The sequence below is a fragment of the Cololabis saira genome, chromosome 1 (assembly GCF_033807715.1).
Source record: "Cololabis saira isolate AMF1-May2022 chromosome 1, fColSai1.1, whole genome shotgun sequence".
Taxonomy (NCBI): Eukaryota; Metazoa; Chordata; class Actinopteri; order Beloniformes; family Belonidae; genus Cololabis; species Cololabis saira.
In genome coordinates this window covers 16,169,488-16,191,886 of record NC_084587.1, presented here as the reverse complement: position 1 = coordinate 16,191,886, position 22,399 = coordinate 16,169,488, and the positions used below count along the sequence as shown (strand labels likewise).

Sequence of the window (22,399 nt, the reverse complement as noted above, 5' to 3'; positions counted from 1 at the left end):
TTCGTCTTCAAGAAAGTCTTTTTTTTAATCAAACTTTTCAACTTGCACATTTTTTAAATTTATTACATAACATCTGATATCCCAATATTGCTGGTATACAATACTTTTAATTATGCTGCACACTACTAAATTGATTTATGCATATTTAAAGGCTTGTGCATATTAACAGTAAAATCATAAACTATATTCATTTTACATTTCATAGATGAGAGTAATGATTAAAAATTGTGTGCAAATGATAGTATCCACATAAATTACAAAACAAAGACAAGGATCACTCCTGATTTCATGGTTAAACATTTGGTTCATATATCCAGGTCCTGCAAGTTTCCCCAGCTGGGTCCAACTTTGACTTTGGCTTTTAGCCTCACATGCAGCTTCACCGCCGACTCCATCTCCCGCTTGACTATCTGTGCAACCTGACGGACAAGATTGGATGACAAAGGAGGTTTCTCAGCACTCTTAACGATGCACGAGAGAATAAACTCGTGGAAAAGTGTCGATTTATTCTCCATTATTCAAACTAGCACATGTTCCAAACACCAACTCCCATACCTGGATGAGGTCCTGCTCTGTGGTTTCGTATATGAGTTCATCGTGCAGCTGCAGGACGAAGTAGGCTCCCCTGAGCTGCGATCTCCCCGCTCTGCGTTGATTATATGCTGCCCGGTGATTTATTACAGTGTTAAATGTGAACCTCTCTGCATATGATCAAAATAAAAGAATAAGGAGACAAACACATTGACATTACCTGCACATGTGTGTTGGTGTGACAGCGGCGCTGTCGGGTAAGTTTTTCGTAGCCGTTTTTGGATGTTAACAGTAGCCAGTTTTACAATGTCAGCCGCTGAACCCTGCACGGTTGTGTTCACGGCCTGGCGCTCTGCCTGAATGAGCAGACAGAAGACAGGAGGAAATGAATTTGAGGGGGGGAAAGAAACCCATTGCATGAATTTTATGTCACTTTATCTGATACGTGCCTCTGTGATGAGGCACGTAAGATGGTCCGACATACTTACATGTCCTTTGATGTGCATATTGGTGCTGGTGATTCCAGCTAAATACCTCCTACGGCCCATCAGCGTCTTAACATAACCGTCCTTTACACAGTTCTTCACAGTTTGTTTAAGAAAACTATTTATTCCTGGAGAGAAGACAAGACAGAGATGTACTTTTTCAGAATGGCAGTTTGAGTTACTTTTCTTTCACAGATTTCATAAATTCAAACGTGGGTCCAGACACGAATGGCTCTGCATTCATCTGGTGTTGGAAAGATAAAAACAGAGGATGCTTAATCTCAATGTGCACCATTCCCGAGACTGTTTTAAGGTTGGGTTTACCGGTAAGTTGTTCCCAGTCCGGCTGCTGGTCTTAATGTGCCCATGAACGGTTTCAGGATCAATAAACATAAAAGGGAGACCTTTTCCTTTTCTTTTAGAAGCTGACAAGGTTTTCCTCAAGTTAACGAAATCCCTGTATCATACTACAATCAAAATACTACAGAGATACAGTACAACAGACCCCTAATCAATCATGACTAGACAGATCTGTTTAAGGCTGGACTAAGCCGCTTGACTTCACCTCTTTTCTGCAATGTGTGTTTTTGAGACCTATAACAGCTTTCCACATCTTGCAAGTGTACATTTGGACACAGATTGCACTCAACAACCTTCAAAGTACATGGTACAATAGTACAAACCATCCAGTTCCTCACCTAAGCACTCACCAAATCCAAATTTATATTTAAACAAATAACAATACTCCTTCTGACAAGCTGCAGTTTGGCCACAAATGGTCTGATCTGATCCCGAGTTCAGGGACAATCTCAGCAACATTCAAATGGCTCTGGTTGTTCAATTTTATTTTAATATAAAACCCTAACACAAATAACTATTGCTTATATGGACAACAGATGTCTGTTGTTGTGATGCTTCATTCACTACTTGGAATTTACAACTTCCGAGAAGAAAAAAGAAAAGAAAACATGAACTTAATTATGCTGTCAGCAGGATTTATCAGTGTTTGTTATTAATCAACTGTATCTCAGTGGCAGCCGATTACCCATCACAACCCTGCGGTCTGAAAAAACGCTGTGGCAGTTAGTAAAACTCATCACACAAGCTTGTATTTGATTATTCATTAGTACTTCAGGTGTGGCTCTAAGTATACAATACCTTTGTATCTGGATTTAAAACTCTCGATGTAACATGACGCATCATCCTCCTCCACTCCCATCTGCTCGCCCAAAGACTTTGCTCCCATCCCGTAGATGATCCCATAACAAATCTGCCAACCAACACAGGTGCACTGACATGAGTTTACAAGTAAAAGCCTACGACTCCATCATTGTTATCCAATTTGGCCGCCTGTTTGGACCTGCTTTGCTTGTTGTCTGAGGCCGTCCTGCACAGAATCTAGGTCAATATTTTTCCACTCGGCGGCGATGCAGCGGAACACATCTGCTCCTCCATTCAGCACCTTGTAAAATCAGAGGGATTCGTGGGATGTCACGTTGTCAACGGACTGAAATGTTAACGTAGTTTCTCCTGGTTTGTCACTGACCTGCAGGAGGCGCTGATCCTTGGAGAGGTGAGCCAGCAGTCTCAGCTCGAGCTGGGAGTAATCAGCTGCTAATATCATTCCTCCTAAGGTTTAGAACAGACAAACACGGCAGGGTCTGAGATCCAATCATCGGAGGAGGGATTCATGATTACAGAAGAATAAAAATAACAACTGTCTCATCATTCAGACCTGAGAAGGCAATGAAAGCATGCCGCATGCTGACGGAGAACGCTGGGCCCTGTTTCGCAGGTCCAGCTGGGACTTTTGGCACAACAGACGACCTCCTTCTTCTGTAACAACAGTGTTAAACATTTTATTAGCAACGAATCCTTTTCAGACCACTTTCATTCATCTTAGCTCCGGTCAGCCAACTTCAAACAGACTATATTTCCTTTGGTGCGTCCTCACTAGGAATGGGCGATATTGTGATAAATGATGAATAAATGATAAATTCCCGTTGATGACGTTTTTGTGTGAAGCTGATTTATGGTTCTGCGTTAAATCGACGCACAACGTACGGGAGGGAAGGAGGGAAGGAGGGAAGGAGGGAAGGAGGGAAGGAAGGAAGGAAGGAAGGAAGGAAGGAAGGAAGGAAGGAAGGAAGGAAGGAAGGAAGGAAGGAAGGAAGGAAGGAAGGAAGGAAGGAAGGAAGGAAGGAAGGAAGGAAGGAAGGAAGGAAGGAAGGAAGGAAGGAAGGAAGGAAATGAGCCAGAAAGAAAGATAGATAGATAGACATGAGCCTAAAAGAAAGAAAGAAAGATTCCCATTGATGATGTTTAATAGCATTTAGTATCTTTTAGAGCAGTGTTTTGGGGGCTCCAAAGACTGAATGTGGTGATAGATTTATATTTACAAAGGTGGAGTTGAATTTGTATTTTTTTTAATCGTCATTTTTATCGTTATTGGGATAAATGCCAGAAATTATCGTGATAAATTTTTTAGTCCATACCGCCCATCCCTAGTCCTCACTCACATAACATGTAATTCAGTTAATTATGAAGACTTTTCAAATCATAATGGACGTTAGATACTATTTAGGACATGAGACTTTCCCAGAGCTCCCATGACAGACAGGACTTTTCCTGCAGGCACTGATGAAACCAGTGTTTTCCAGTCCTGTCCCCTGGAAACCACTGCCCTTAAGCGGAGGGGCGGGGTCTGGCTTAGTTTTACTTGGCCGTGGTTGTTCTCCATTACCAGGAAACACCAGGCAACCATTGTATTGTTCCTCCACATTGTATTGTTCCTCCACATTGTATTGTTCCTCCACTTTCGGGAAGTTCTACGAGGCCACGGCAGGTGCCCGTCTTTGGTTTTTCAGCACAGCCTGGTACGGCCTCGAGGAACTGATAGGGGTGGATGTAGGCAGGAAATGATGTTCCGTCCTCTCAATGTCCCCCCTTAAAGTTCAAAAGTTCTTCTCATCCATCGCCACTTTCACTATGTATGCAATGCAGCAAACAGAAACACGGCAACCATCCACTATTGCAGATGTTGCCTTGCTCCAACATACGTGATTCCAATGAATGGATAACCTCATCAGCGTGTCAATATCAGCACAAGCCTGTTAATGATCAATTAATATGAGCCAACAAGGATTAGGAAACACTGGATTAAGCTGTATAGACTGTAAATAAATGACGGACAGGATCAACAGTTGCCTCACGCCTGGCTTTTGTTCAATACCATTCTCACTTTTTAAACCCAGAAATGGTGCTACACAGTGATCCGGGAAAATAAACAAATATCTACGAGATAGTAGAACAACCAACACACTTATCGATAATAGTAAATCTAACAAATAAGCATTTTTTTGACATGGAGTCAAATGGTGCTCAACTCAACTCAATCTTTATTTATAGAGAAGAGTTTAAAACAACCGAGGCTGACCAAAGTGCTGTACAGCTAAAACAGCTGAATAAAAGGCATATATTACAAAGATAAAATAAATAGAATAAGATGAGTACAAAATACAAGAATACAATGAAATAAAAATAAGAGTAAAATAATTGAAAATTACAATATGTTTGAAATAAGATTTTGCCAAAATTTACTACAACTAATCAAAATCCAGGGAGAAAAGGTGTGTTTTTAAAGCTGATTTAAAAACTTCAAGTGATCGTGCAGATGGAACATGAAACAGCAGGTTATTCCAGTCTAGGGGCTGCCGCGGCAAGCGCTCTGTCACCTTTGTGTTTTGGTCGTGTTTTGGTGGCGACCAGTAGCAGCTGATTGTGGTGATGACAAATTGTTTGTTTCAGGCGCAGATGTATTTCCTCTACATTCGTTTTTTGTTTGTTTTTTCAATATTATATCCAAGACTGAGGATATAGAGGAAGACGAGGTGGATCATGAGTAGAGGAACTTGCGGGAACTCACCCTGGTTTGGACGTCGTGCGGACGCCATTCTGAGAAGGAGGACTCTCCCCCACCACGGTCGGCATGTAAATGTCAAAGTCTTTGGGGACGTTCTGTATGTTGGGCTCAGTGAAGCTCACTCGACCTGAAGACAGAGTAAAGTCGGTCACTGAAGGATCTACGTCGACCTTAAACAAACCTGTATTTTACAATCGCAAGATAAAACTGACTCCAGTGACATTTGACGAGATCAAACATCACTTGTGGGTATAATAGTGGTGTGTGTGTGTGTTTTACCTGTGGCAGTGTGGGTCTGAGCGATGGAGTGTATTCTGTCCATCTCCAGCGTGGGGTGGTATTGCTTCTCCCTCTGCAGGGCGAACACCACTTTGGTCAAAGCGTTAGTGATCCGTCTCCACTCTAATATCACACCTGGCAACGGGTGGAGTGGACGGAGCTTCTCCAGAACATCCTACCGGGGGAAACAAACATCTGGGGTCTGACTCATCACAACACATGAAAGGATTGATCAGATACACCCAGTACTGGAGTTGAGGGGGGATGAGGGGGGATGGCATCCCCCCCTGAAATAAAAACGGTCAAAATCATCCCCCCTTTCCATCCCTTATGTCATTTCATCAATGAATGTGGTTTTACTGCTATTTCAATTTAGAGTCATCACCAGAAAAACAACTTATTTGACAATTTTCACCTGTTTCAAGTAAATTTTCACTTGAAATAAGTAGAAAAATCTGCCAGTGGGACAAGATTTATCTTCTCATTACAAGCAAAAAAATCTTGTTCCACTGGCAGATTTTTCTACTTATTTTAAGTGAAAATCTACTTGAAACAGGTGAAAATTGTTGTTTTTTCCAGTTAATGAGTCTTGTTTTAAGTGTAATGGGATTTTTTTACTAAAATGAGACATTTTAACTAGAAATAAGACAAATATTCTTGTTAAGATTTTGAGTTTTTGCAGTGATCCATTTTACTTATCCTGTGAAGGACAGAGTCATATTGATAAGTTCAGAAAACTGTTTTTTATTGTTGTGTTTTGATGTATTTGATGTAAGCCCAGTGGATATTTAAAGCTTACAGAAGGCTGCATTTAACTGCTGCTATGTCATTCCTGCAGTATTTCTGCAGGTGTTTTGGTCAGTGCTATTATTTGTAATATATATTATATTATTTGTAATCAGCACAAATTATCTGTCCCCATATGATAAAATCTACCATCCCCCCTGATTTTTTTTTTTTACAACTCGAGTACTGGATACACCCCCGGAAATAATTCAGTAAAACACCAAAGGGTCTCACCTTGGTGGTGCTAAACTGCTTTCCGAGCCGTACTCGGCCTCCACCTCTCCTGGTGTAGCCCAGAGTCTTCTTGCTCTTCGGTCCATCCACGTCTCCATTGGGAGGCAGGTGGAGCTCCAAGAACAACACCTAGAGGACCAATCCAACCACACACACGGTGAGTTTGGGAATCCGAGGCGTCACTAGTCTGGTAGGAACAAGAAAAAGAAGCGTCTCGACCTGTGCGATGTCGTCAACGCTGGTGAGGGAGAAGCTGTGCCCGGCCAGGCCGTAAGCTTCGGCTTCCAGCGCCGAGAGCTTGGCCTGCATCACGTGTTTTTGTCTTTCACACTCCTCCACACTGAAGCCGACTCCGTTAAGCTCCAACAGGGCCAGACACACCTGGGAAGGCATCTCGATTTTCCTGAATAAATCTAAAATAAATGTACAGTTAGTAATTCTTCATTTCCACCACAGGTTTTTTTTTTTTTTTATTGTATTTTTATATTTTCAACCACAAAAAGAGGGGTATACCTTAGATACATAGAACACAAAACCCCCACAACTCAACTTCCAAAAAAAAAAGTCAAAGTCCATACATACCAAAACATATTTCATAGTGCTATAATCATGCCAAATATACTAACCAAAAATTCTACTCATTGCACTAATTGAAAATACCAGATAGTACTACCATATCCGTTCTATCAATGACTCTGAAATAATAATTAAATAGTTAAATCATATTCCTACCCTACTTCTTGATGAAGGGGACTTATCAAAAAAAAAAAAAAAAAAAAAAGGTAGGAAACACTTAATGTCATTATTTTCTTATCCTAAGTTGGGGCTGGTCCGTTAAAGAATCAAAATTATATCCAAATATATACCCTCAAAACACAACGAAAACAAAACCAAAAACCTAACAAAACAAACAGACATAAACGGTGGGAAAACCCCACTTAAAACAAACACGACAACAAAACAATACAAACTATTGCACTTAGGTCTTATCATTGTCAATATGCCTTACATTGACCTACGGAATTCTTAAAGTCAAATTCTGTATGAGATTGCCATATTTTTAAAAAGTCTGAGGATCTGCCTTTACTCTTGTAATAAATATCGTCAAGTGTAAGGTAGCTTGAGAGTTCATTCCACCAATGGACTAATACTGGGGGTTTAGATTCTTTCCAATTTAAGGTTATACATTTCCTGGCGGCCAACATAGCAAGATCTATATATTTGCATTGATATTTGTTCCACTTGTCTGACATACTAGTTCCCAAAAGACACCACAGGTTTTAAAGAGAGCTTTTTTGGTACCTAGGAGGCAGTCTGCGTCCAGCAGACCAGTGAGGTGCTTCATGGCGGCGTGTATGAGCACGCTCCGGGTCGCTGCCCTCACCCGAGGACAGTAGGAATGTGCATTTCCGAGTCCGTCCAGCAGAGGTAGTTCTTCAGGACAGTAAACCGTCACCATGTTGGAAATGGTCCTCTCTTCACTGCCGGGGTCCAGCAGCCAGCACGCAACCTACAGAGATGTCTGTTACTTTGCTGCGTTGTGATATTTTTCAAGAAAATTTCATCAAATGAAACAAAGTTTTCATGTGCAACGGCTTTATCAAAACTATTCTAAGTTTGTAGAAGATCTTATGACTTTGTAGAACGGGTGAGCAAGTGCTGTGAAATGCTCGTTACGTACTGTATTTCACCGCAGGGATGTAAGAAACCCTTTTTTACTTCTTTTAACAGAAAAGCGGTTATTGATGAATTAGATTTACGGGAATGCACATCTTGTCTCTTCACTAATTCATCTTCATTAATACACCTAATGCTGATTTGATAAGTTCCGCCACAATTTTCAGTGGATAGAAATCCCAGCTTTGCTTGCTACACAGGATTCCCTGGACTTCTTTAGGAACTATTTGCCGTGCACTTGCCGGAAATCCATGTTATATTTTCAGTTACCACAATAAACCTACTAACTTGTAGGCCTGGCTGGAATTTAAAATCTACACCAGAGCTGTATTTTTACATTTATTAAAAATAGATTAATTTAATGAAAACACATTTAAGATTATTTCCAGACCCATGGGCCTCTAAGGATATTTTATTTTCTAAAACTTTTCAAATCTTGGTGCGCTGAAACCACTCTCTCGTACACACAGAGCAGCAGACTCTAAACCATCTTGTGATGCTTAGTGCACTTTTATTTCATTACTCTTGTGTTTTCACCTTCGGATCTTCACAGTTTCCCTCCAAGCTGATTCCACAGCTCAGAACTAGAGTCTTGTACACCGTGATGATATCGTACGTCTCTACGGCCCGGTGACCAGCAGACTGTCCGTTCAGATGGGCTTTCACCTTGTCCAGCCTTTCACTTACTGGCAAATCATCATCCAGCGGAGGAGGAGCCAAACTGGAACTCAGACCTGACGAGTATTAGACAGAATGAACGAAGGAAAGACATTTAATAGCTGTGTGTAAGGAAATGCACGAGTTTGCCGGTACCTCGGCTCTGCCTTTGCTGCAGAGATACGTAGTACGCATCCCTCTCTCCCCAGCAGACCGCCAGTCCCGTCAACACAAGTCCCTCACTGTCCCTTACAGGAAATCCATGCTCCGGCCACGGATGAGCTGCTGTTGCTGCACGGGAGGAAAGCAAGGGGGACACGGCATTCAAAACATGATTTATATATATATATATATATATATATATATATATATATATATATATATATATATATATCTTTTTTTTTTTTTGTTCTGTGTGTCCTGTATTTTATTTTATTACTTTATTTTTCCTATTACTATTGTCTTCAGTCAGAGTTTGATTGGTAATTGGTACTTACTTTGGGACCTGTTTACAATTACGTATTTTTCAGTGTGTGTGTTTTGGGGTGTTTGTTATGTTAAGTTTTGTGTCCTTATTTATTTTACTTGTTTTTTTTGTTTGTGTGGTAAAATATAAAACGGGGTATTCTGTCGAACCCTTTAAAAAAATGTTTATTGTGTAATATGCATTACATGGACTACCCGATAAAGAAACATGGGAAAAAAAAAAAAAAAGACAGACATTGTCCCCACAAAAAAAAAAGTGCTCTACGCCTGTCACATGAAGGATGGTTCAGTCTAAACTCTTAATACTTGTTTTATTTTATTCATGTATTTATTTATTTATTTATTTATTTATTCATTTAATAGATGTATTTATTCATTTAAAGAACATCTAATTAGCTTTGTTGTTGAACTCATTGTTAATCAAACCATTCAATTAATTTTGATAATGTCATTAATTAAAGAAAAAATATTTTCCAACAAAAAAAAAACATGATTTATTATGTTTATTGTTTAATTTTGGCTGTGTTTTGGTTATAAAGAGGAAAAAAGGCATTAAAATATTTATGTTGTGATTATGTTTGATAATGTGTCTTTTAAATACCTCTCCTGTGTTTGTCTCTCTTTTCCTCCTCTGGTTGCTGTCTGTGCTCCCTCTTCTCACAGGCCAAAGCCAGAGAGAACCGCTCCTTTGTTTTCCATTCGTTAATGAATGTGTCAAAGAGGCGCCTATCACTTGCCACATCAATGATGGAGAACGTCCCAGAGCTGCTGGAACAGAGCGATTCGTCCTGGGACAACTGCAGAGTGAAGCCTTCAGGAGCCGCAGGGGACGCCGTGTCCGAAGGGGGAGCGGGAGGAGAAGTGTGCTCTCTGGGAAGGTTGATGCCCTCGCTAATCTGTGCCGAGGGTTTAAGTTTTGAACTTAAGCTTGTGACAGACTTCCTTTCCTTTTTTGGTATCGCATTTGCCTCCCGTTTGCCGTCGGAGGCCAAAGCAGCTGCTGATGGATGATTATTGCTTCCTGTGTGAGACGTGGGGCAATTTGAGGTTGCTGGATTTCCTTGAAAATGGTCGGAGGGAGTTGACTGGTTAAGTGGCCGAGTGCTGACGGGTGACTGGACGGACGAGGTGGTCAGTTTTATTCTCGGTGTGACGGGGGGTCTTTCCTGAGTTGGGGGGATGAGGTCAGCGGCAGAGCCAGCTCTCTCCGCCACGTTCTCCATTTCTCCGGGTTGGGAGTCCTTCTCTGCAGGATCCGACTGTTGTGGCTTTTTCCTCTTTCGGCCCAGTTGTGCTGCTGGATCGGCAGCAGCTTGAGAGGCCGCGGAGCCAGGCTGGTCCGACATGCTGGGCCAGCGGTCGAATATCTCCTGCAAACCAGGACTGCACTCAAAAGCAGGCGCATTTTTAAAAACGCCATCATTTGAAAATAAAACAGCAATTTCCTCTTTTTCTTGCTCTTCATCTGTTTTCTTGTTTCCAGTTTCACTTCCTTCAGTAATTATTCTACGCCTCCCTTCTACAAAGTCTTCATTCATAACCTTTTTACACGTTTTAGCATGTGCTGTACTAGTGCAAGCCTGTTCTTTATCACACTGGTTTTGAGTACCGGTGTTATTAAGTGGCAGCTGTTCCCGGCCCGGTCCAGACGGGGAAGTTAACCGCCGCTCTTCAGATGGATCGTGGTCGCTGCTTGCAGGCTGGACCTCTTTCTCTTTTTCAGTTCTCTCAGTGTATCCTAAGAAACTCTGCCTCTCCAGAAAGTGCTCCCCGACCAACAGCGAGTCGCCCCACTCCGACAGGTTAAAGAAGGACTCGCCCCAGCGGACCGCTTCCTGCTCCTCCGCTTCCTGGTTGGCGAGAACCTCGCTGCGTCTCCTCTGCTGCGTGGATGGAAGAGGGCACTCCACTCCGACCCCCCGACTTGCAGATGCGTCTTCGTCGGACCGGTCGGGACTCCGGTGTGGCCCCGGAGCTGCAGGCTGAGGGCTGTCGTACAAGCTGTCAAACAGAAAGCTGCTGCTCCTGTTAAAACTCTCAGATATCGCATCATTATTAGCATCGGCGGGTCGATGATCATCTTCAGCTTTATCCATGTCATCGCCATCAGCTGAACCAGGGGATATCTGTGAAAACATCCCTGCAGCTTTTGACTTTTGAAGAAGCTATAAATGAGTGATATTTACATCACGGACGACGGCAGACACTTACCTGGTGGCTGGTGTTGAGGAGACGTTCCATCTGGCTGTCCGTCAGAGAAATATTAAATACAGGAGATATAACGTGTGGGACTTCAGTTCTTCTCTCCTCCGTGTTTTCCACTTGCTCTACTGCTGCTTCTACCATTTCCTCATCTCTCCCGTTTTGCCTTTCTATCAAATTATCTGCCCCTCCATCGGCGCCGTCTCTGCAATGTTGAACCATTATTCTTTCTGTCTGAGTGTCCAACTCGAAACTGTCCCCAAAGCTTTCCCCTGTTTTATCGCCTGCGTATAGCTCGGGTGATGAAAACTTATCTACCTCGACGGGGGCCATCTTTCTTCGTTTGGCCTCGGGAGAGAACATGGGAACAGAGGCGCGAGAGACGGACGAGGAAGAGTCTGGATGATCCGAACGGGTGTTTCCATGTAGAGGGACGGGAGCTGGGACGGGAGCCGGGACGGGAGCTGGGACGGGAGCCGGGACGGGAGCCGGGACGGGAGCCGGGACGGGAGCCGGGGCGGGAGCTGGGGCGGGAGCTGGGACAGTTGTTGGTTCTGAGTTGGATGCCTCAGCATGCTCTTTTATATCTTGAGGGCCTTTTTCAGATCGTATGGAATGCAGAACTTTGCTCAAGGCTCTGGAATGCTCGAGTCTCCCTGGATGCAAAGGTGAGGCAGTGAGCGTTGTGATGTGCTTCCCTTTTGCTGTCCTTGTTTGCTGTTCTAAGCGGCATATTGGCGCTCTAAAGCGCGGTGGTGGCGCCAGATAAGGCGAGGACTGAGGCTGTGGCGGTGGTTGAGGTAAGGGACTGGAAAGGATCTCAGCCAATTCCTGCGTTAGGCTCCTTTCAGCAGCAGCAGCAGGTGGATTCAAATGAGGATTCTCTGATCTTACGGAAATGCTTTCTTTATTTGTCTCTCCCTCTGTTGGTGTTGGTTCCCTGTCCTCTCCCCCCTCTTGTTCTGACCCTTTATCTTGTATTTCTTCTGAGCTTCCAGTGCAATGTCGCACTGGTTTATTTTCCTGTGCTTTCATTCTTTCTTTGGCTCCTTTTAGAGGAACTTCACTGATTGTCTGTCCGTCTACTGTTTCATCTGCATTTCTCTCCTCTGCCATCCTCTTCTCAATTTCAACATCTTTTTCAGTCTCTCCCTTCTGCCTGCCAGTGACTCCACTCTTGTGGCGCCCTTCGTCCCTCTGTGCTTCATGTGGACTCAGATAGGAAGCAGAAGAAGTGTCTGACCCTCCGGTGGACGGATCATCAGGGCTGGACGCGGGAGGAGCTCCTGCAGGAAGTGTTGCTGGATCCCACCGAACTCCTAACTGTGCCAGATCGTCCTGGAGGAGGAGCCTCGCCTCGGACACTATCTCCACGGCTGCTTCTTGTTCGGTCAGAGCTCGTCCTCCGGTGACCCAAACACAGCGGAGCGTTCTTCTCTCTGCCGCCTCCATCTCGCTTTCATCCACCGCACGCTTCGAGCTGACGAAGGAAGATGGAAAGAGACTCATTTACATTACATGTTACATGTGGACAGCAGCGGAAATCTTCCAACGTTGTGTGATTTGGAAGTTCTTTTAAGAGAGATTAACTGCAATCTGCCTGATTTATTTGAAAATAATAGATTGGTATACGTTTATAGCTGCAGTGTGGTATATAAGGTGAGGTAATGAAGGTGAGGGGGTGTTAATAGAGCTGTAGTTTTTTGAAAAACTGAAAATAATCACATAGAACTGATTTGTAGCTATGTTAAGACTCGATTCAAATGTCAAGAATCGATTCGATTCCGATTCTTAATATTCAGAATCGATTATCATGATTCGATTCGATCCGATTCGATATTGATTTGGCTTAGTGTTATTTAAAATGTTTTTTGAGCTGTTGCCTGAATTATATGACTGTAAAATAACTAGTGAAATAATAATTTCACAATAATTATTGTGAAATAACTAAGAAATAAATAACTCAAACAGGCCTTTCAATATCCATTTAAAGTGCAAAAAAGAAAGAAATTGGAACAGTTCATGCAGTAAACAAATCATTTTAGACTACTGGGATTAAAGTTCACCTGGCGAAAAAGATAGAGGGAGAGGAAAAAATAAAAAAATAAAAAAAAAAAAAAAAATTGATCTTTAGACATAAGAATTGATTTTTAGGAATTAATATGAGAATTGATTTAGAATCGGAAAATCGATTTTTTTCAATACAGGCCTAGTTAAGACTGGTATGCTTGCCAGAAGAATTGAACTAAAACATTAGTTCATTGGTAAACCTATTAAGCTTGCTGATTCGGTGTGAGGCATATTTGGAAGTGGGGTTTTTCTAGTTCAATAATTTCGTAACGGCAGCAAATTGAGCAAATCTTCTCTACACACTATAATTCCTCAAAAATAACTTTGCATTTCAATAAAACACAACCTCTTGAACGGGACTGCATTCCTCAGGGCTTTCTCCACATCGGCCAGGGTAGCCCTGGCTAGTTCTGCAACGGTGCAGAGACCCTGAGCGTAAAGCGCTCTGGCCCGTGTTGCGTTCAGAAGGGAAACCCTGACCAGGTCCACGAGCTCCCTCTGGACCCCAAAGCTCAGCCTGGTCTGGTACTGGGACAACAGCAGCTCCATGTTGTGCCAGCCCAGACGCTTGCAGAACACCGTTACCATACCTGAGGAAACAGGGGCAAAATAGGTTTCAGAGATTCCGGCTGATGGTTGAAGGATTATTTATATGATGTGAACCCAGAGTAACTTCATCTGAGGAATGTGGAACCAGAGTAACTTTATATGAGGAACATTTAGGTATCTATCCTCTGAGTCTGACATCATGCTAACTTGATAGCTGACTCTAAATATATACACAAATATATACATGTATAAGCCAACAGTATAATGTTTATCATACCAAAAGCGTTCCTGCTTTTTGTACCGAGTTGTTAAATGTGTTATTACCGTTGTGATTTAATATATCTATGTGTTTTTGAATTGTAATACTTATGTGGCTGGCCTCATAGACATTGTGCTCTGTGCCATCAAAATGACGGCAGCAACTTTAAACGTGTACCTGCATATGTGGAAGCAGACTGCTGGAGAGACTGTAGCTGCCCACGGTTGCAGTTGTATTTGGATGAAACTGTTCCCAAAGGTACCTCACTGACCAGATCTTGTAGCACGAGAGTAGTGAAAAACCTGAGAAAAGATTTGAAAGAAGGAAGTAAGGAAGTAAGGAAGGACGTAAAAGCTTTGAACTTTTTAACACACAGAAAAAAACACATGAACGGCTTAACAGGCTTCACAAACGTACATTATATGATTGTTTGTTTTTTTTTACTCAGTATATTGTTCAGGTACCGATAATATCAACATGTTCAAATATTACTTTTGATAAAGGGTTTTAAAAACCATATGACTGATTTATTTACCTGCATGGTTACTACGTTTTTTTTTTTTTAAAGAGACAGGGTGTATAAATATAGCAGTAACAAAAACAAATGTGTCTTTTACCGTTTATGAACAGCCATCTGCCTATGCTGCTTTTCTGTCTTTGCAACAAGCTTTCCATTGACGGAGCGTGCGAGGAAGCCCTCCTGGACGCCCACGAGCTCTGCCACTCTCTTCATCGATGACGGCAGCTGCTCCCACAAGCAGAAGAACTGATACCAATCTATGGTGGTCCACTCTGCATATAAAGGTGTTATCTGAGAAATCAAAACACAGGATTTCAGATTTTTGTGACCTTCACAAAAGAATATTTGCCAACTTGGGTCATTAAACTTGGAAAACTAGCCTCACCACTTTATTAGATATACCAGTAATACCTAATAAAGTGGGCGGTGAGTGTATTATAGACACGTAATAGGATGTATGAGTATGTATGAGCACACACTCACCAGAGGATCTGTCATAAAGTTTAGATATATTTACCAAATACAGAATGTGCAAATCATTTTCGAGTACAAAGCCCTTCATGGCCCGCTGGAGATCTGCAAATATTCCCAAAGCCTCTGGAGGAGAGAGGGAAGAAGAGAGCGTGGCAGCACCCAGCTGAGTTGGACAATACTGTTCATCTGAAAGACCAGAGACATCAGAACAGGTGAGGCAAAGTTCAATAAATGTTAGCTTTGAGGCAAAAGTGATTGATTTTATAGGAAAAATATTTCTTAAATCATTAATTAACATAAAGAAGGTGTTATCAAAATGACAAACATGACATTAATAAAGAACATCATTGAGGTTCTTCCAATAAGGAATATGAATTATATGATACTGAATGTGGTAAAATACATTGTTTGCAGTTTCATTGTTTTCTAGTATTTATTTGATCTGTTTGAACTGGAATAATCCCTATTAGGCTTAAGAGCTATGATCAAAGGATACATGGTTAACTAAAGATCTTTTTCTTCTTTCATAAGCTATATATTGCTTAATTGTGGGGGGAACTATTTTAAATTATCACTTATTATCACATGACTGGGAAAGTTTGCTCATCGTGTAGAAGTGATCTTTTCAGTTTAAAAAAAAAAGTCCCAACTGTGGATTTACCTTGTCCACTTTTCTGGATACTAATGAATTCATTCTCCATCAGCCATTCCACACAGGCTTCAATAGCTCCTTTGTTGCTCTCTTCCTTAGATGCTTTCTTCTTGTCGCATTTCATGCTGGCCGCTAGAAGCGAGCATGAAGCGTACAAGCCCACGTCCTGTGGAGTGCTGGCGACACCTCCAACTATTATCTGTGAGTTGAAATGGCAAAATAATGAGTCCTTAAGAATGGATTAATTGAATGTATTGACATTAGGGACCGTTACCTCCAGGATGGCTCGCAGCATACTTGTGCTGACACCGTCGCCTTCCCTTCTCACCAGGCAGCTGCTGATCGGCTGAAGAGCACCCTGAAGGAGACTAATACCTTTTTTGGACTCTACCTGCTTACAAACAAGCATGCTTTCACCTGATGAGGAATAATAAAAAATATAATGCTAGAGTAACTCAAGTAGACACCCAAAGTAATGAATATCAAGAATGGTGATGTGGTAATATGTGGTAAAGAGTGGTAATACCTGTGGTGTCTATTCCTTTTCTTCCTGCTCGTCCAGCCATCTGTTTGTATGTGAGCGGGTCCAGCAAACGTCCATTGAAAGTTGGCGTTCGAATGATGACCCTGCGAGCTGGAAGATTAACCCCTGAAGAGAGGGTGGACGTGGCGGCTAGGACTCTGATCAAGCCCTGACGAAAAGCTCCCTCCAACACATCACGCTCGTCAAAAGTCAAACCTGCAGGGTTTTGAAACCTGATCTTACACCCTGACAACAGTCTAAGAACTGTTAATGATAAAAGGTGTGTGACTGTATTTACCGGCATGGTGGAACCCCACCCCCCACGGCACAGTGCGCTGCAGGATGGGGTCTAAACCGGCAGGAGTTCTTCTCAGCTGAGCTATTACATCCACAAGCCTATCCTGATCTAGACACACTGGCTGAGGCTCTGCTTCCCCCTCACAAGCTAGAATGAAAATGATGCAAAAGAACGATGTTCAATGTGCAGAAATATCACTAACTGCAATACAAGTGATCCTTTATACAATCAACAGTTTCACCCCATAATATTAAATGTATTTGAAGTTCACATACCAGAACGTCTGAGGTTATAGAACTGTCGAGCAACCGTGTCTGCCAGTTTCTCGCACCAGTTCTTCGACGGGCAAAACAGCAGCACAGAGTGGCCCTCTTTCACTGTTTCATAACACAAGCTCACAATGTGGTCATCATCGCCCTTTAACAACAACAACAAAAAAGTTTTAAAAAATACAGTTATAATGCTGTTCACAAGGAAATCATGTCAGTGAGCGAAAAAAAAAAGAAAAAAAAATTCCCTGTCTGACATGTTCATACTTGGCCAATAAAGCTTATTCTTCTTATTATTCTTATGACAAAACAAATGCATACAATCATCGTTCACAATAAAAACCGAGATGCCATGCAAAATAAGAACAAGTATTACATTTCATTGAGCATTGAAAATATAAATAAATATATATATATATATATATATTTATTTTTTTTTTTTTAATATATATTCAATTTGACTTTGATGCCAAAAATCTAGACCTGTCAACCATTGAAAATATTCAGCTCATAATAAAAACAGAAGGATAAAACAACTTTGGTTAAGAATTATTGAGTTGCTAAAATCTTCTATCAAGCTGGAAAGAGAAAATATATTCATGTCAAAACCATAGCAACGCTTCTACTGTTATATGAAGAAAAGGTGATCCAACACAGATGTAAACACACACGCTTTTCCTAACGTTTTACAAATGTCAGCAACTTCAAATGAGCATATATTCTTCTTATTCATCTTTGATTTTCAAGTCATTGTGATTTTACTTCCATGCTACATGACCTCTCAGTGCTTGTGGAAACACACTTTATATTATCTCTGGTTTGTAACCCGCCCCAGTTACCTTGACTTGGATTGCAGGGGTGAATTGGCGCACCACGGAGAAGGTCTTATCGTAGATGTTGCCGCCTACTTTGAGATGCTCCTGCAGCGGTACGGGCCTATAATCCGTCTGGTAAAGCTCTGCACCTAACCAGTCGGCCAGGAGGGACAGGTTCGGCAAAGTGGCACTCATACCAATGATCTGCACGCCCTCAGAGAGAGACCTACAGAAAGACTAATTAACATACGTGGCAGAAGAATATGACTTTAAAAAAAAAGGCACATCAAATAAATGGTTACACCCCAAAAAATAAGGGACACTGACCCTGTGGTGTTCTGCTTTTGTGCAATGTAGCAGATTTTTGTTAGAAGCAATTCCAGCAGGTAACCTCTTCCAGAATCTCCAACCATATGTAACTCATCTACCACCACCATTCCTAGCACAACAAACATACGATAATCAATAATCAATCATCTATTGTTTGTGTATTTTCTGCTGCCCTTTAAATGAATCAACTGATCTTATAAAATGCAGTCCTGTAATGCCTTTCCAACCTCTATTCAATGTATGAAAAAACAGAAAAATACAAGAGCTCAAGGCAAACTTGTAAAGAAAATTAATTATATTGATATATTTGAGAAGAGATATTCAATATGCAGTGGTATAAAAGAGAAAAAAAGAGAAAATTGTCGGAAACAGCAGATGGTGTGTTTTTTTTTTCCTGTCAGGTAGATTATTAATAAATTCACTACTACTTCATTCATGCACAAATGCAGCAGATGACCCACCGAGGAGACCCATATTATCCTCTTCAATGAGTCTGTTAATTAGAGAATTGGCTTTTTCTATGGTACAAACAGCCACATCCAGCGCTTTGAACCCTCCAGCAGCTGAAGTGCTGCCCATGTACCCCTCCACACGAACTCCAGCCTCTACAAATACACTCTACACAGGGAGGAGAGACAATTACTACTATACTACTGACGTGGCATAAAAAACACGGTCGCATTTTTGTGTCCACCTCTCCCTCACCCGCAGGTACTGCATCTTCTCTTTGGCCACAGAAACAAACGGCAGAATGAAGAGGGCTTTCCTTTTTGTCTCCAGGACACGCTTCAGCATCAGCAGCTCTGACACCAGAGTTTTTCCAGCACTGGTAGGAGCTGAATTTAACGACAAATACATTTTGAAAAATACTAAAAAAAGGAGAAGGTTACTTGATAAAATGAATCACTCTGTAAAGATGCTGAGTTTCTTACCAGAGTACACCAGGTTGCCTCCATGTAGAACCTGTCCAACAGCGAGGCACTGAGCTTGCCACTCGAACATCTGTGTCACTCCATGCTTTCGGTAGCGTTCAAGAACAGGTTTTGGTAAACCCCAGCTGGACAACAGCAGCATTTCAGTTGGCTCTGTAGGAGCATGCAAAGCAATGCCTGCAGCAGAGAAAATAACTGTCTTTGTATTGTTTAATCAAACTATTCACTAGTGTCAACTGTACATCACCTATGTCAAAAACTCCAGGCTTACTGTGCAATGCTTTTCAGTAAACTCATTTTGAGGTTCTTTATTCATAATTTGTGCTATTTATTTGGTCAATTTAATGAAATTTAAACTTATTTTATTTATGCCATTTATATTGAAATTTGAGTTGCCAAGTTGTTATAGGTCAGACATTTTAAAAACAATAAAATAATATATATAAAAAAAAACAACTTGTGTTTATTTTGGCTAGTTAGTCTGGAAATGTAATCAAAAGACTGTATTGAACTGAAATGAAAGTGTAAAAAGAAATGCCTTGGAGCCCTGTCGAAGAGTGTTTGAAATATAAATGAGGACATAGAGAATAATAAAAGAAGAATGCTTTACAGATGTACTGGAAATACTTCACCTGGTTGGGGTAGAGTGGTACTAAGGGTGCTCAACTCCAAACCGTCAGGGACTGTGAGTACAGAAGCAGACTGATTCTGCGTTGATTGTTGGAGTTTAGCCCTCTTCATAGCTGCTGCAAGACGGGTGGGGCTGAACAAGATGTAGTTCGTGGATACATCCAGAGGTGGATCTGTGTTTTTACTTGATCCATGTTCGTCCGTTCTAGGAGAAGAGCTCTTTCTTCTGAACTTCTGCCTATTTAAACAAGGAGACCAAATAGGAAAATGCAAACAAAAGAAAAGCACAAACACTTGTAATTAAACTCAAAGACGGCTCGACAGGCTTACTTTTTGGAGCTTTTTGCATTCTGACTGCTTTGAGTTTCTTTGTTGGACAGAGTGTTGGCACAGGTGGAGCCATGCGTTGGATTGTTGTTTTCAAGCTCTCTCTGAGGAGGCTCCACTTTATCAGAGTCCTCACTGAAGAGAAGTTTCTGAGCAAGGTCTTTGCAACCGGCTCTCCATGCTGGGCGCTTACAGTTGCTTTTACGTTGGCAGTCTTTCTCCTGAGAATTAGGAGCAGCATTGGGTACCATGTGTGTTGGCTGAAGAGATGCCCTCTCCCTCATCTGCACTGAGTCCCTCCCTGTTTTACTGGAGGAAGTTGAAGCAAGAGGGCGTGGAGGAGCAAAGGCAGTTGATGATGTTGGTTCTTCTTGAGCATGTCTGTTTCTGAGGGTTATAGCCTTCACAGGACCAAAACAATCAAGCCCCTGCGGCATCTTTTCATCAAGGGCTACGGAGGCTTGACACAGCGTGATGACACCTCCTCCTCCCTAATATAGGAAATAAATGGGTTTCTTTGTTGTTGTTTTGTTTTTTTTATCTAGAAAGCTTAAGAGGTTAAAAACAAAAACCACAACCTCCAAATCATACTGATTCACAAATGATTCATACTGATTGACAAATGTTTAAAAAAAGAAAAGATAAGTGCCTACAAAAAAGAAGAAGGAGAAAGAGAAAAAAATAGATAGAAGAGTGGTATTTTTGTTTGTTTTCTTGTTATAAATATATGTATAGATAGATTGGCGTTCAGTAAGTCAATGCAATTGTATTAACAGAGAGGGGCAGGTATCATAAGTTTTCTTCTTCCTGCTCCTTTTCTTTCATGGTGATAGTGTGTACTTCATGGAATTTTGTACAACATTATTAAGAAGATATACCATGAATGGAATAAATGAAATGAAATGAAATGAAATACTCACCATGTGGTTATTTCCATTAAAGTTTTGCAATTTTCTTGTTTGGTCTGGAGGCTTATCATCAACTTGGATGCTGTGCTCAAAAAAAAAGTAGTTTAATACAGGCACGACTGTCTTAAAACATGTTATTTTATTGAGGAGTGTTTCCAGGCAACGGGGGGAAATCGTTTAAAATCAATCGGAAACAACCCTAAAATGGAACTGTTATCTAAACGTACCTTGTTTTCTTTTTGATTTGGTGCTGTCCCATGTAATTCTTCTTTTTCATGCCGCAAAAGTTGTACTGTTTTGAAAAAACGTTGGAGAAAGTGGATGTTATTTAACATGGCATATATGTAAACTCTTTACCCAGGCTTATAAACTGTATTTAATGTTTTTGAAAACGAGCGTCACTTTCTAAGTAAATATTTTGGATTATATTTTCGGATAAACGATCCGAAGTAAACAAATCCGAAATCAAACAGACCGCCGGGAACACTGCAGCGGTGTTTCAATAAAACAGTCCGACGGGATGCAGGGTGCGCCTACTTAAGTTCCGACGGAGTTCCACATCTAATGTCACTGCAACGCCACTATTGTACTAAGACGACATTACACAAATTTATAACAAGAGTGACGTAGATTCAGAAACATTCCTTAGAGATTTTGGCATATACTGAAATTATAACATAATGCAATTGCTGCAGATATGTATTTGTAAACTGCACATCCGTGACTCGCTCGTTCCACCACATCCCAAATGTGCTGTTTTGGATTGCAATCTGATGTCTGTTGAATCCATTATCATGTTCTAGAAACCAGTTTGAGATTACTTGAGCTTTGTGACCCTACTTTAACCTTTGGTGCATTATGCTGCTGGAAGTAGCCATCAAAAGATGGCTAGACTTTGGTCATTAAGGGATGGACAGCAACAACTGGTAGGCTGTGGCATTTAAAGGTATAGTCTGTAATCGTATTCAAAAACATTTATTGTTATACTGGGTGAAATTGTCCTTCCATCCTGAGAGTAGCCAGTGAATAATGTGTTCAGAAAAAGGAAAGAAAAAAAATCCGACCTCTCTGACAGCTTTAATCCTGTAAAAACTCTAACCAATCTGTTTTTTGCGCACCGAATGGCACGGATTGGTCAGAGGCCCAGAGGCTTGGCAGGGGGGAAAGAACCAATCAGATGCCTTCATTTTAAGTCCCGCCCACGCCCCCCTCTGTCCCATGCGCGCACTCTGCTTCCAGCCCCTGTGTCCACTTCCCAAGGGGTCCTCCTCGGAGTGTCCCAGTGTAACCCAGTGTAGACCTGTTTAAAATAGGTATTAGATGCCATAATAGTTCCCCTCTAATTTATACTTATTTTATCTTGTGCCTCTGTGAGCTGCCGATGGGCGGGGCCTGACAGAGCTGCCGGTGGACGGAGCTGCATGGGTGGGGCCCATGGATGTAGTATATTAACCTGGATACCGGACAGGAAAATGGCTGCCGTTCTTTTCAATGGAAGTTGCCCGCCTGTCGCATACGCCGAAAAAAGTTCCTGACTTCCGGGTTTACTTCCGCGTTATGAGGCCCATAGAGCATGCGCAGTTG

General features: G+C 41.6%; 1 protein-coding gene across 1 annotated transcript; it reads right to left on the bottom strand.

The window, feature by feature from the left end:
• Window positions 1–69: 69 nt before the first annotated feature.
• polq (polymerase (DNA directed), theta) lies at window positions 70–21,289 on the bottom strand. The gene is made up of 35 exons (XM_061711461.1): window positions 21,043–21,289; window positions 20,828–20,897; window positions 19,911–20,398; window positions 19,583–19,818; window positions 18,951–19,127; window positions 18,724–18,854; window positions 18,480–18,636; window positions 18,016–18,127; window positions 17,713–17,914; window positions 16,880–17,021; window positions 16,605–16,751; window positions 16,310–16,522; window positions 16,058–16,200; window positions 15,793–15,982; window positions 15,175–15,317; window positions 14,755–14,948; window positions 14,315–14,439; window positions 13,676–13,919; window positions 11,269–12,739; window positions 9,659–11,183; window positions 8,728–8,862; window positions 8,452–8,648; window positions 7,540–7,747; window positions 6,457–6,650; window positions 6,238–6,366; window positions 5,218–5,392; window positions 4,942–5,065; window positions 2,752–2,852; window positions 2,563–2,645; window positions 2,377–2,478; window positions 2,175–2,286; window positions 1,020–1,144; window positions 752–887; window positions 556–662; window positions 70–419 (listed from the first exon to the last, which is right to left on the bottom strand). The coding sequence occupies exons 1-35, from the start codon at window positions 21,090–21,092 to the stop codon at window positions 306–308; spliced, it is 8,202 nt and encodes a 2,733-aa protein (XP_061567445.1). The 5' UTR covers window positions 21,093–21,289; the 3' UTR covers window positions 70–305.
• Between the last annotated feature and the right edge of the window lie 1,110 nt (window positions 21,290–22,399).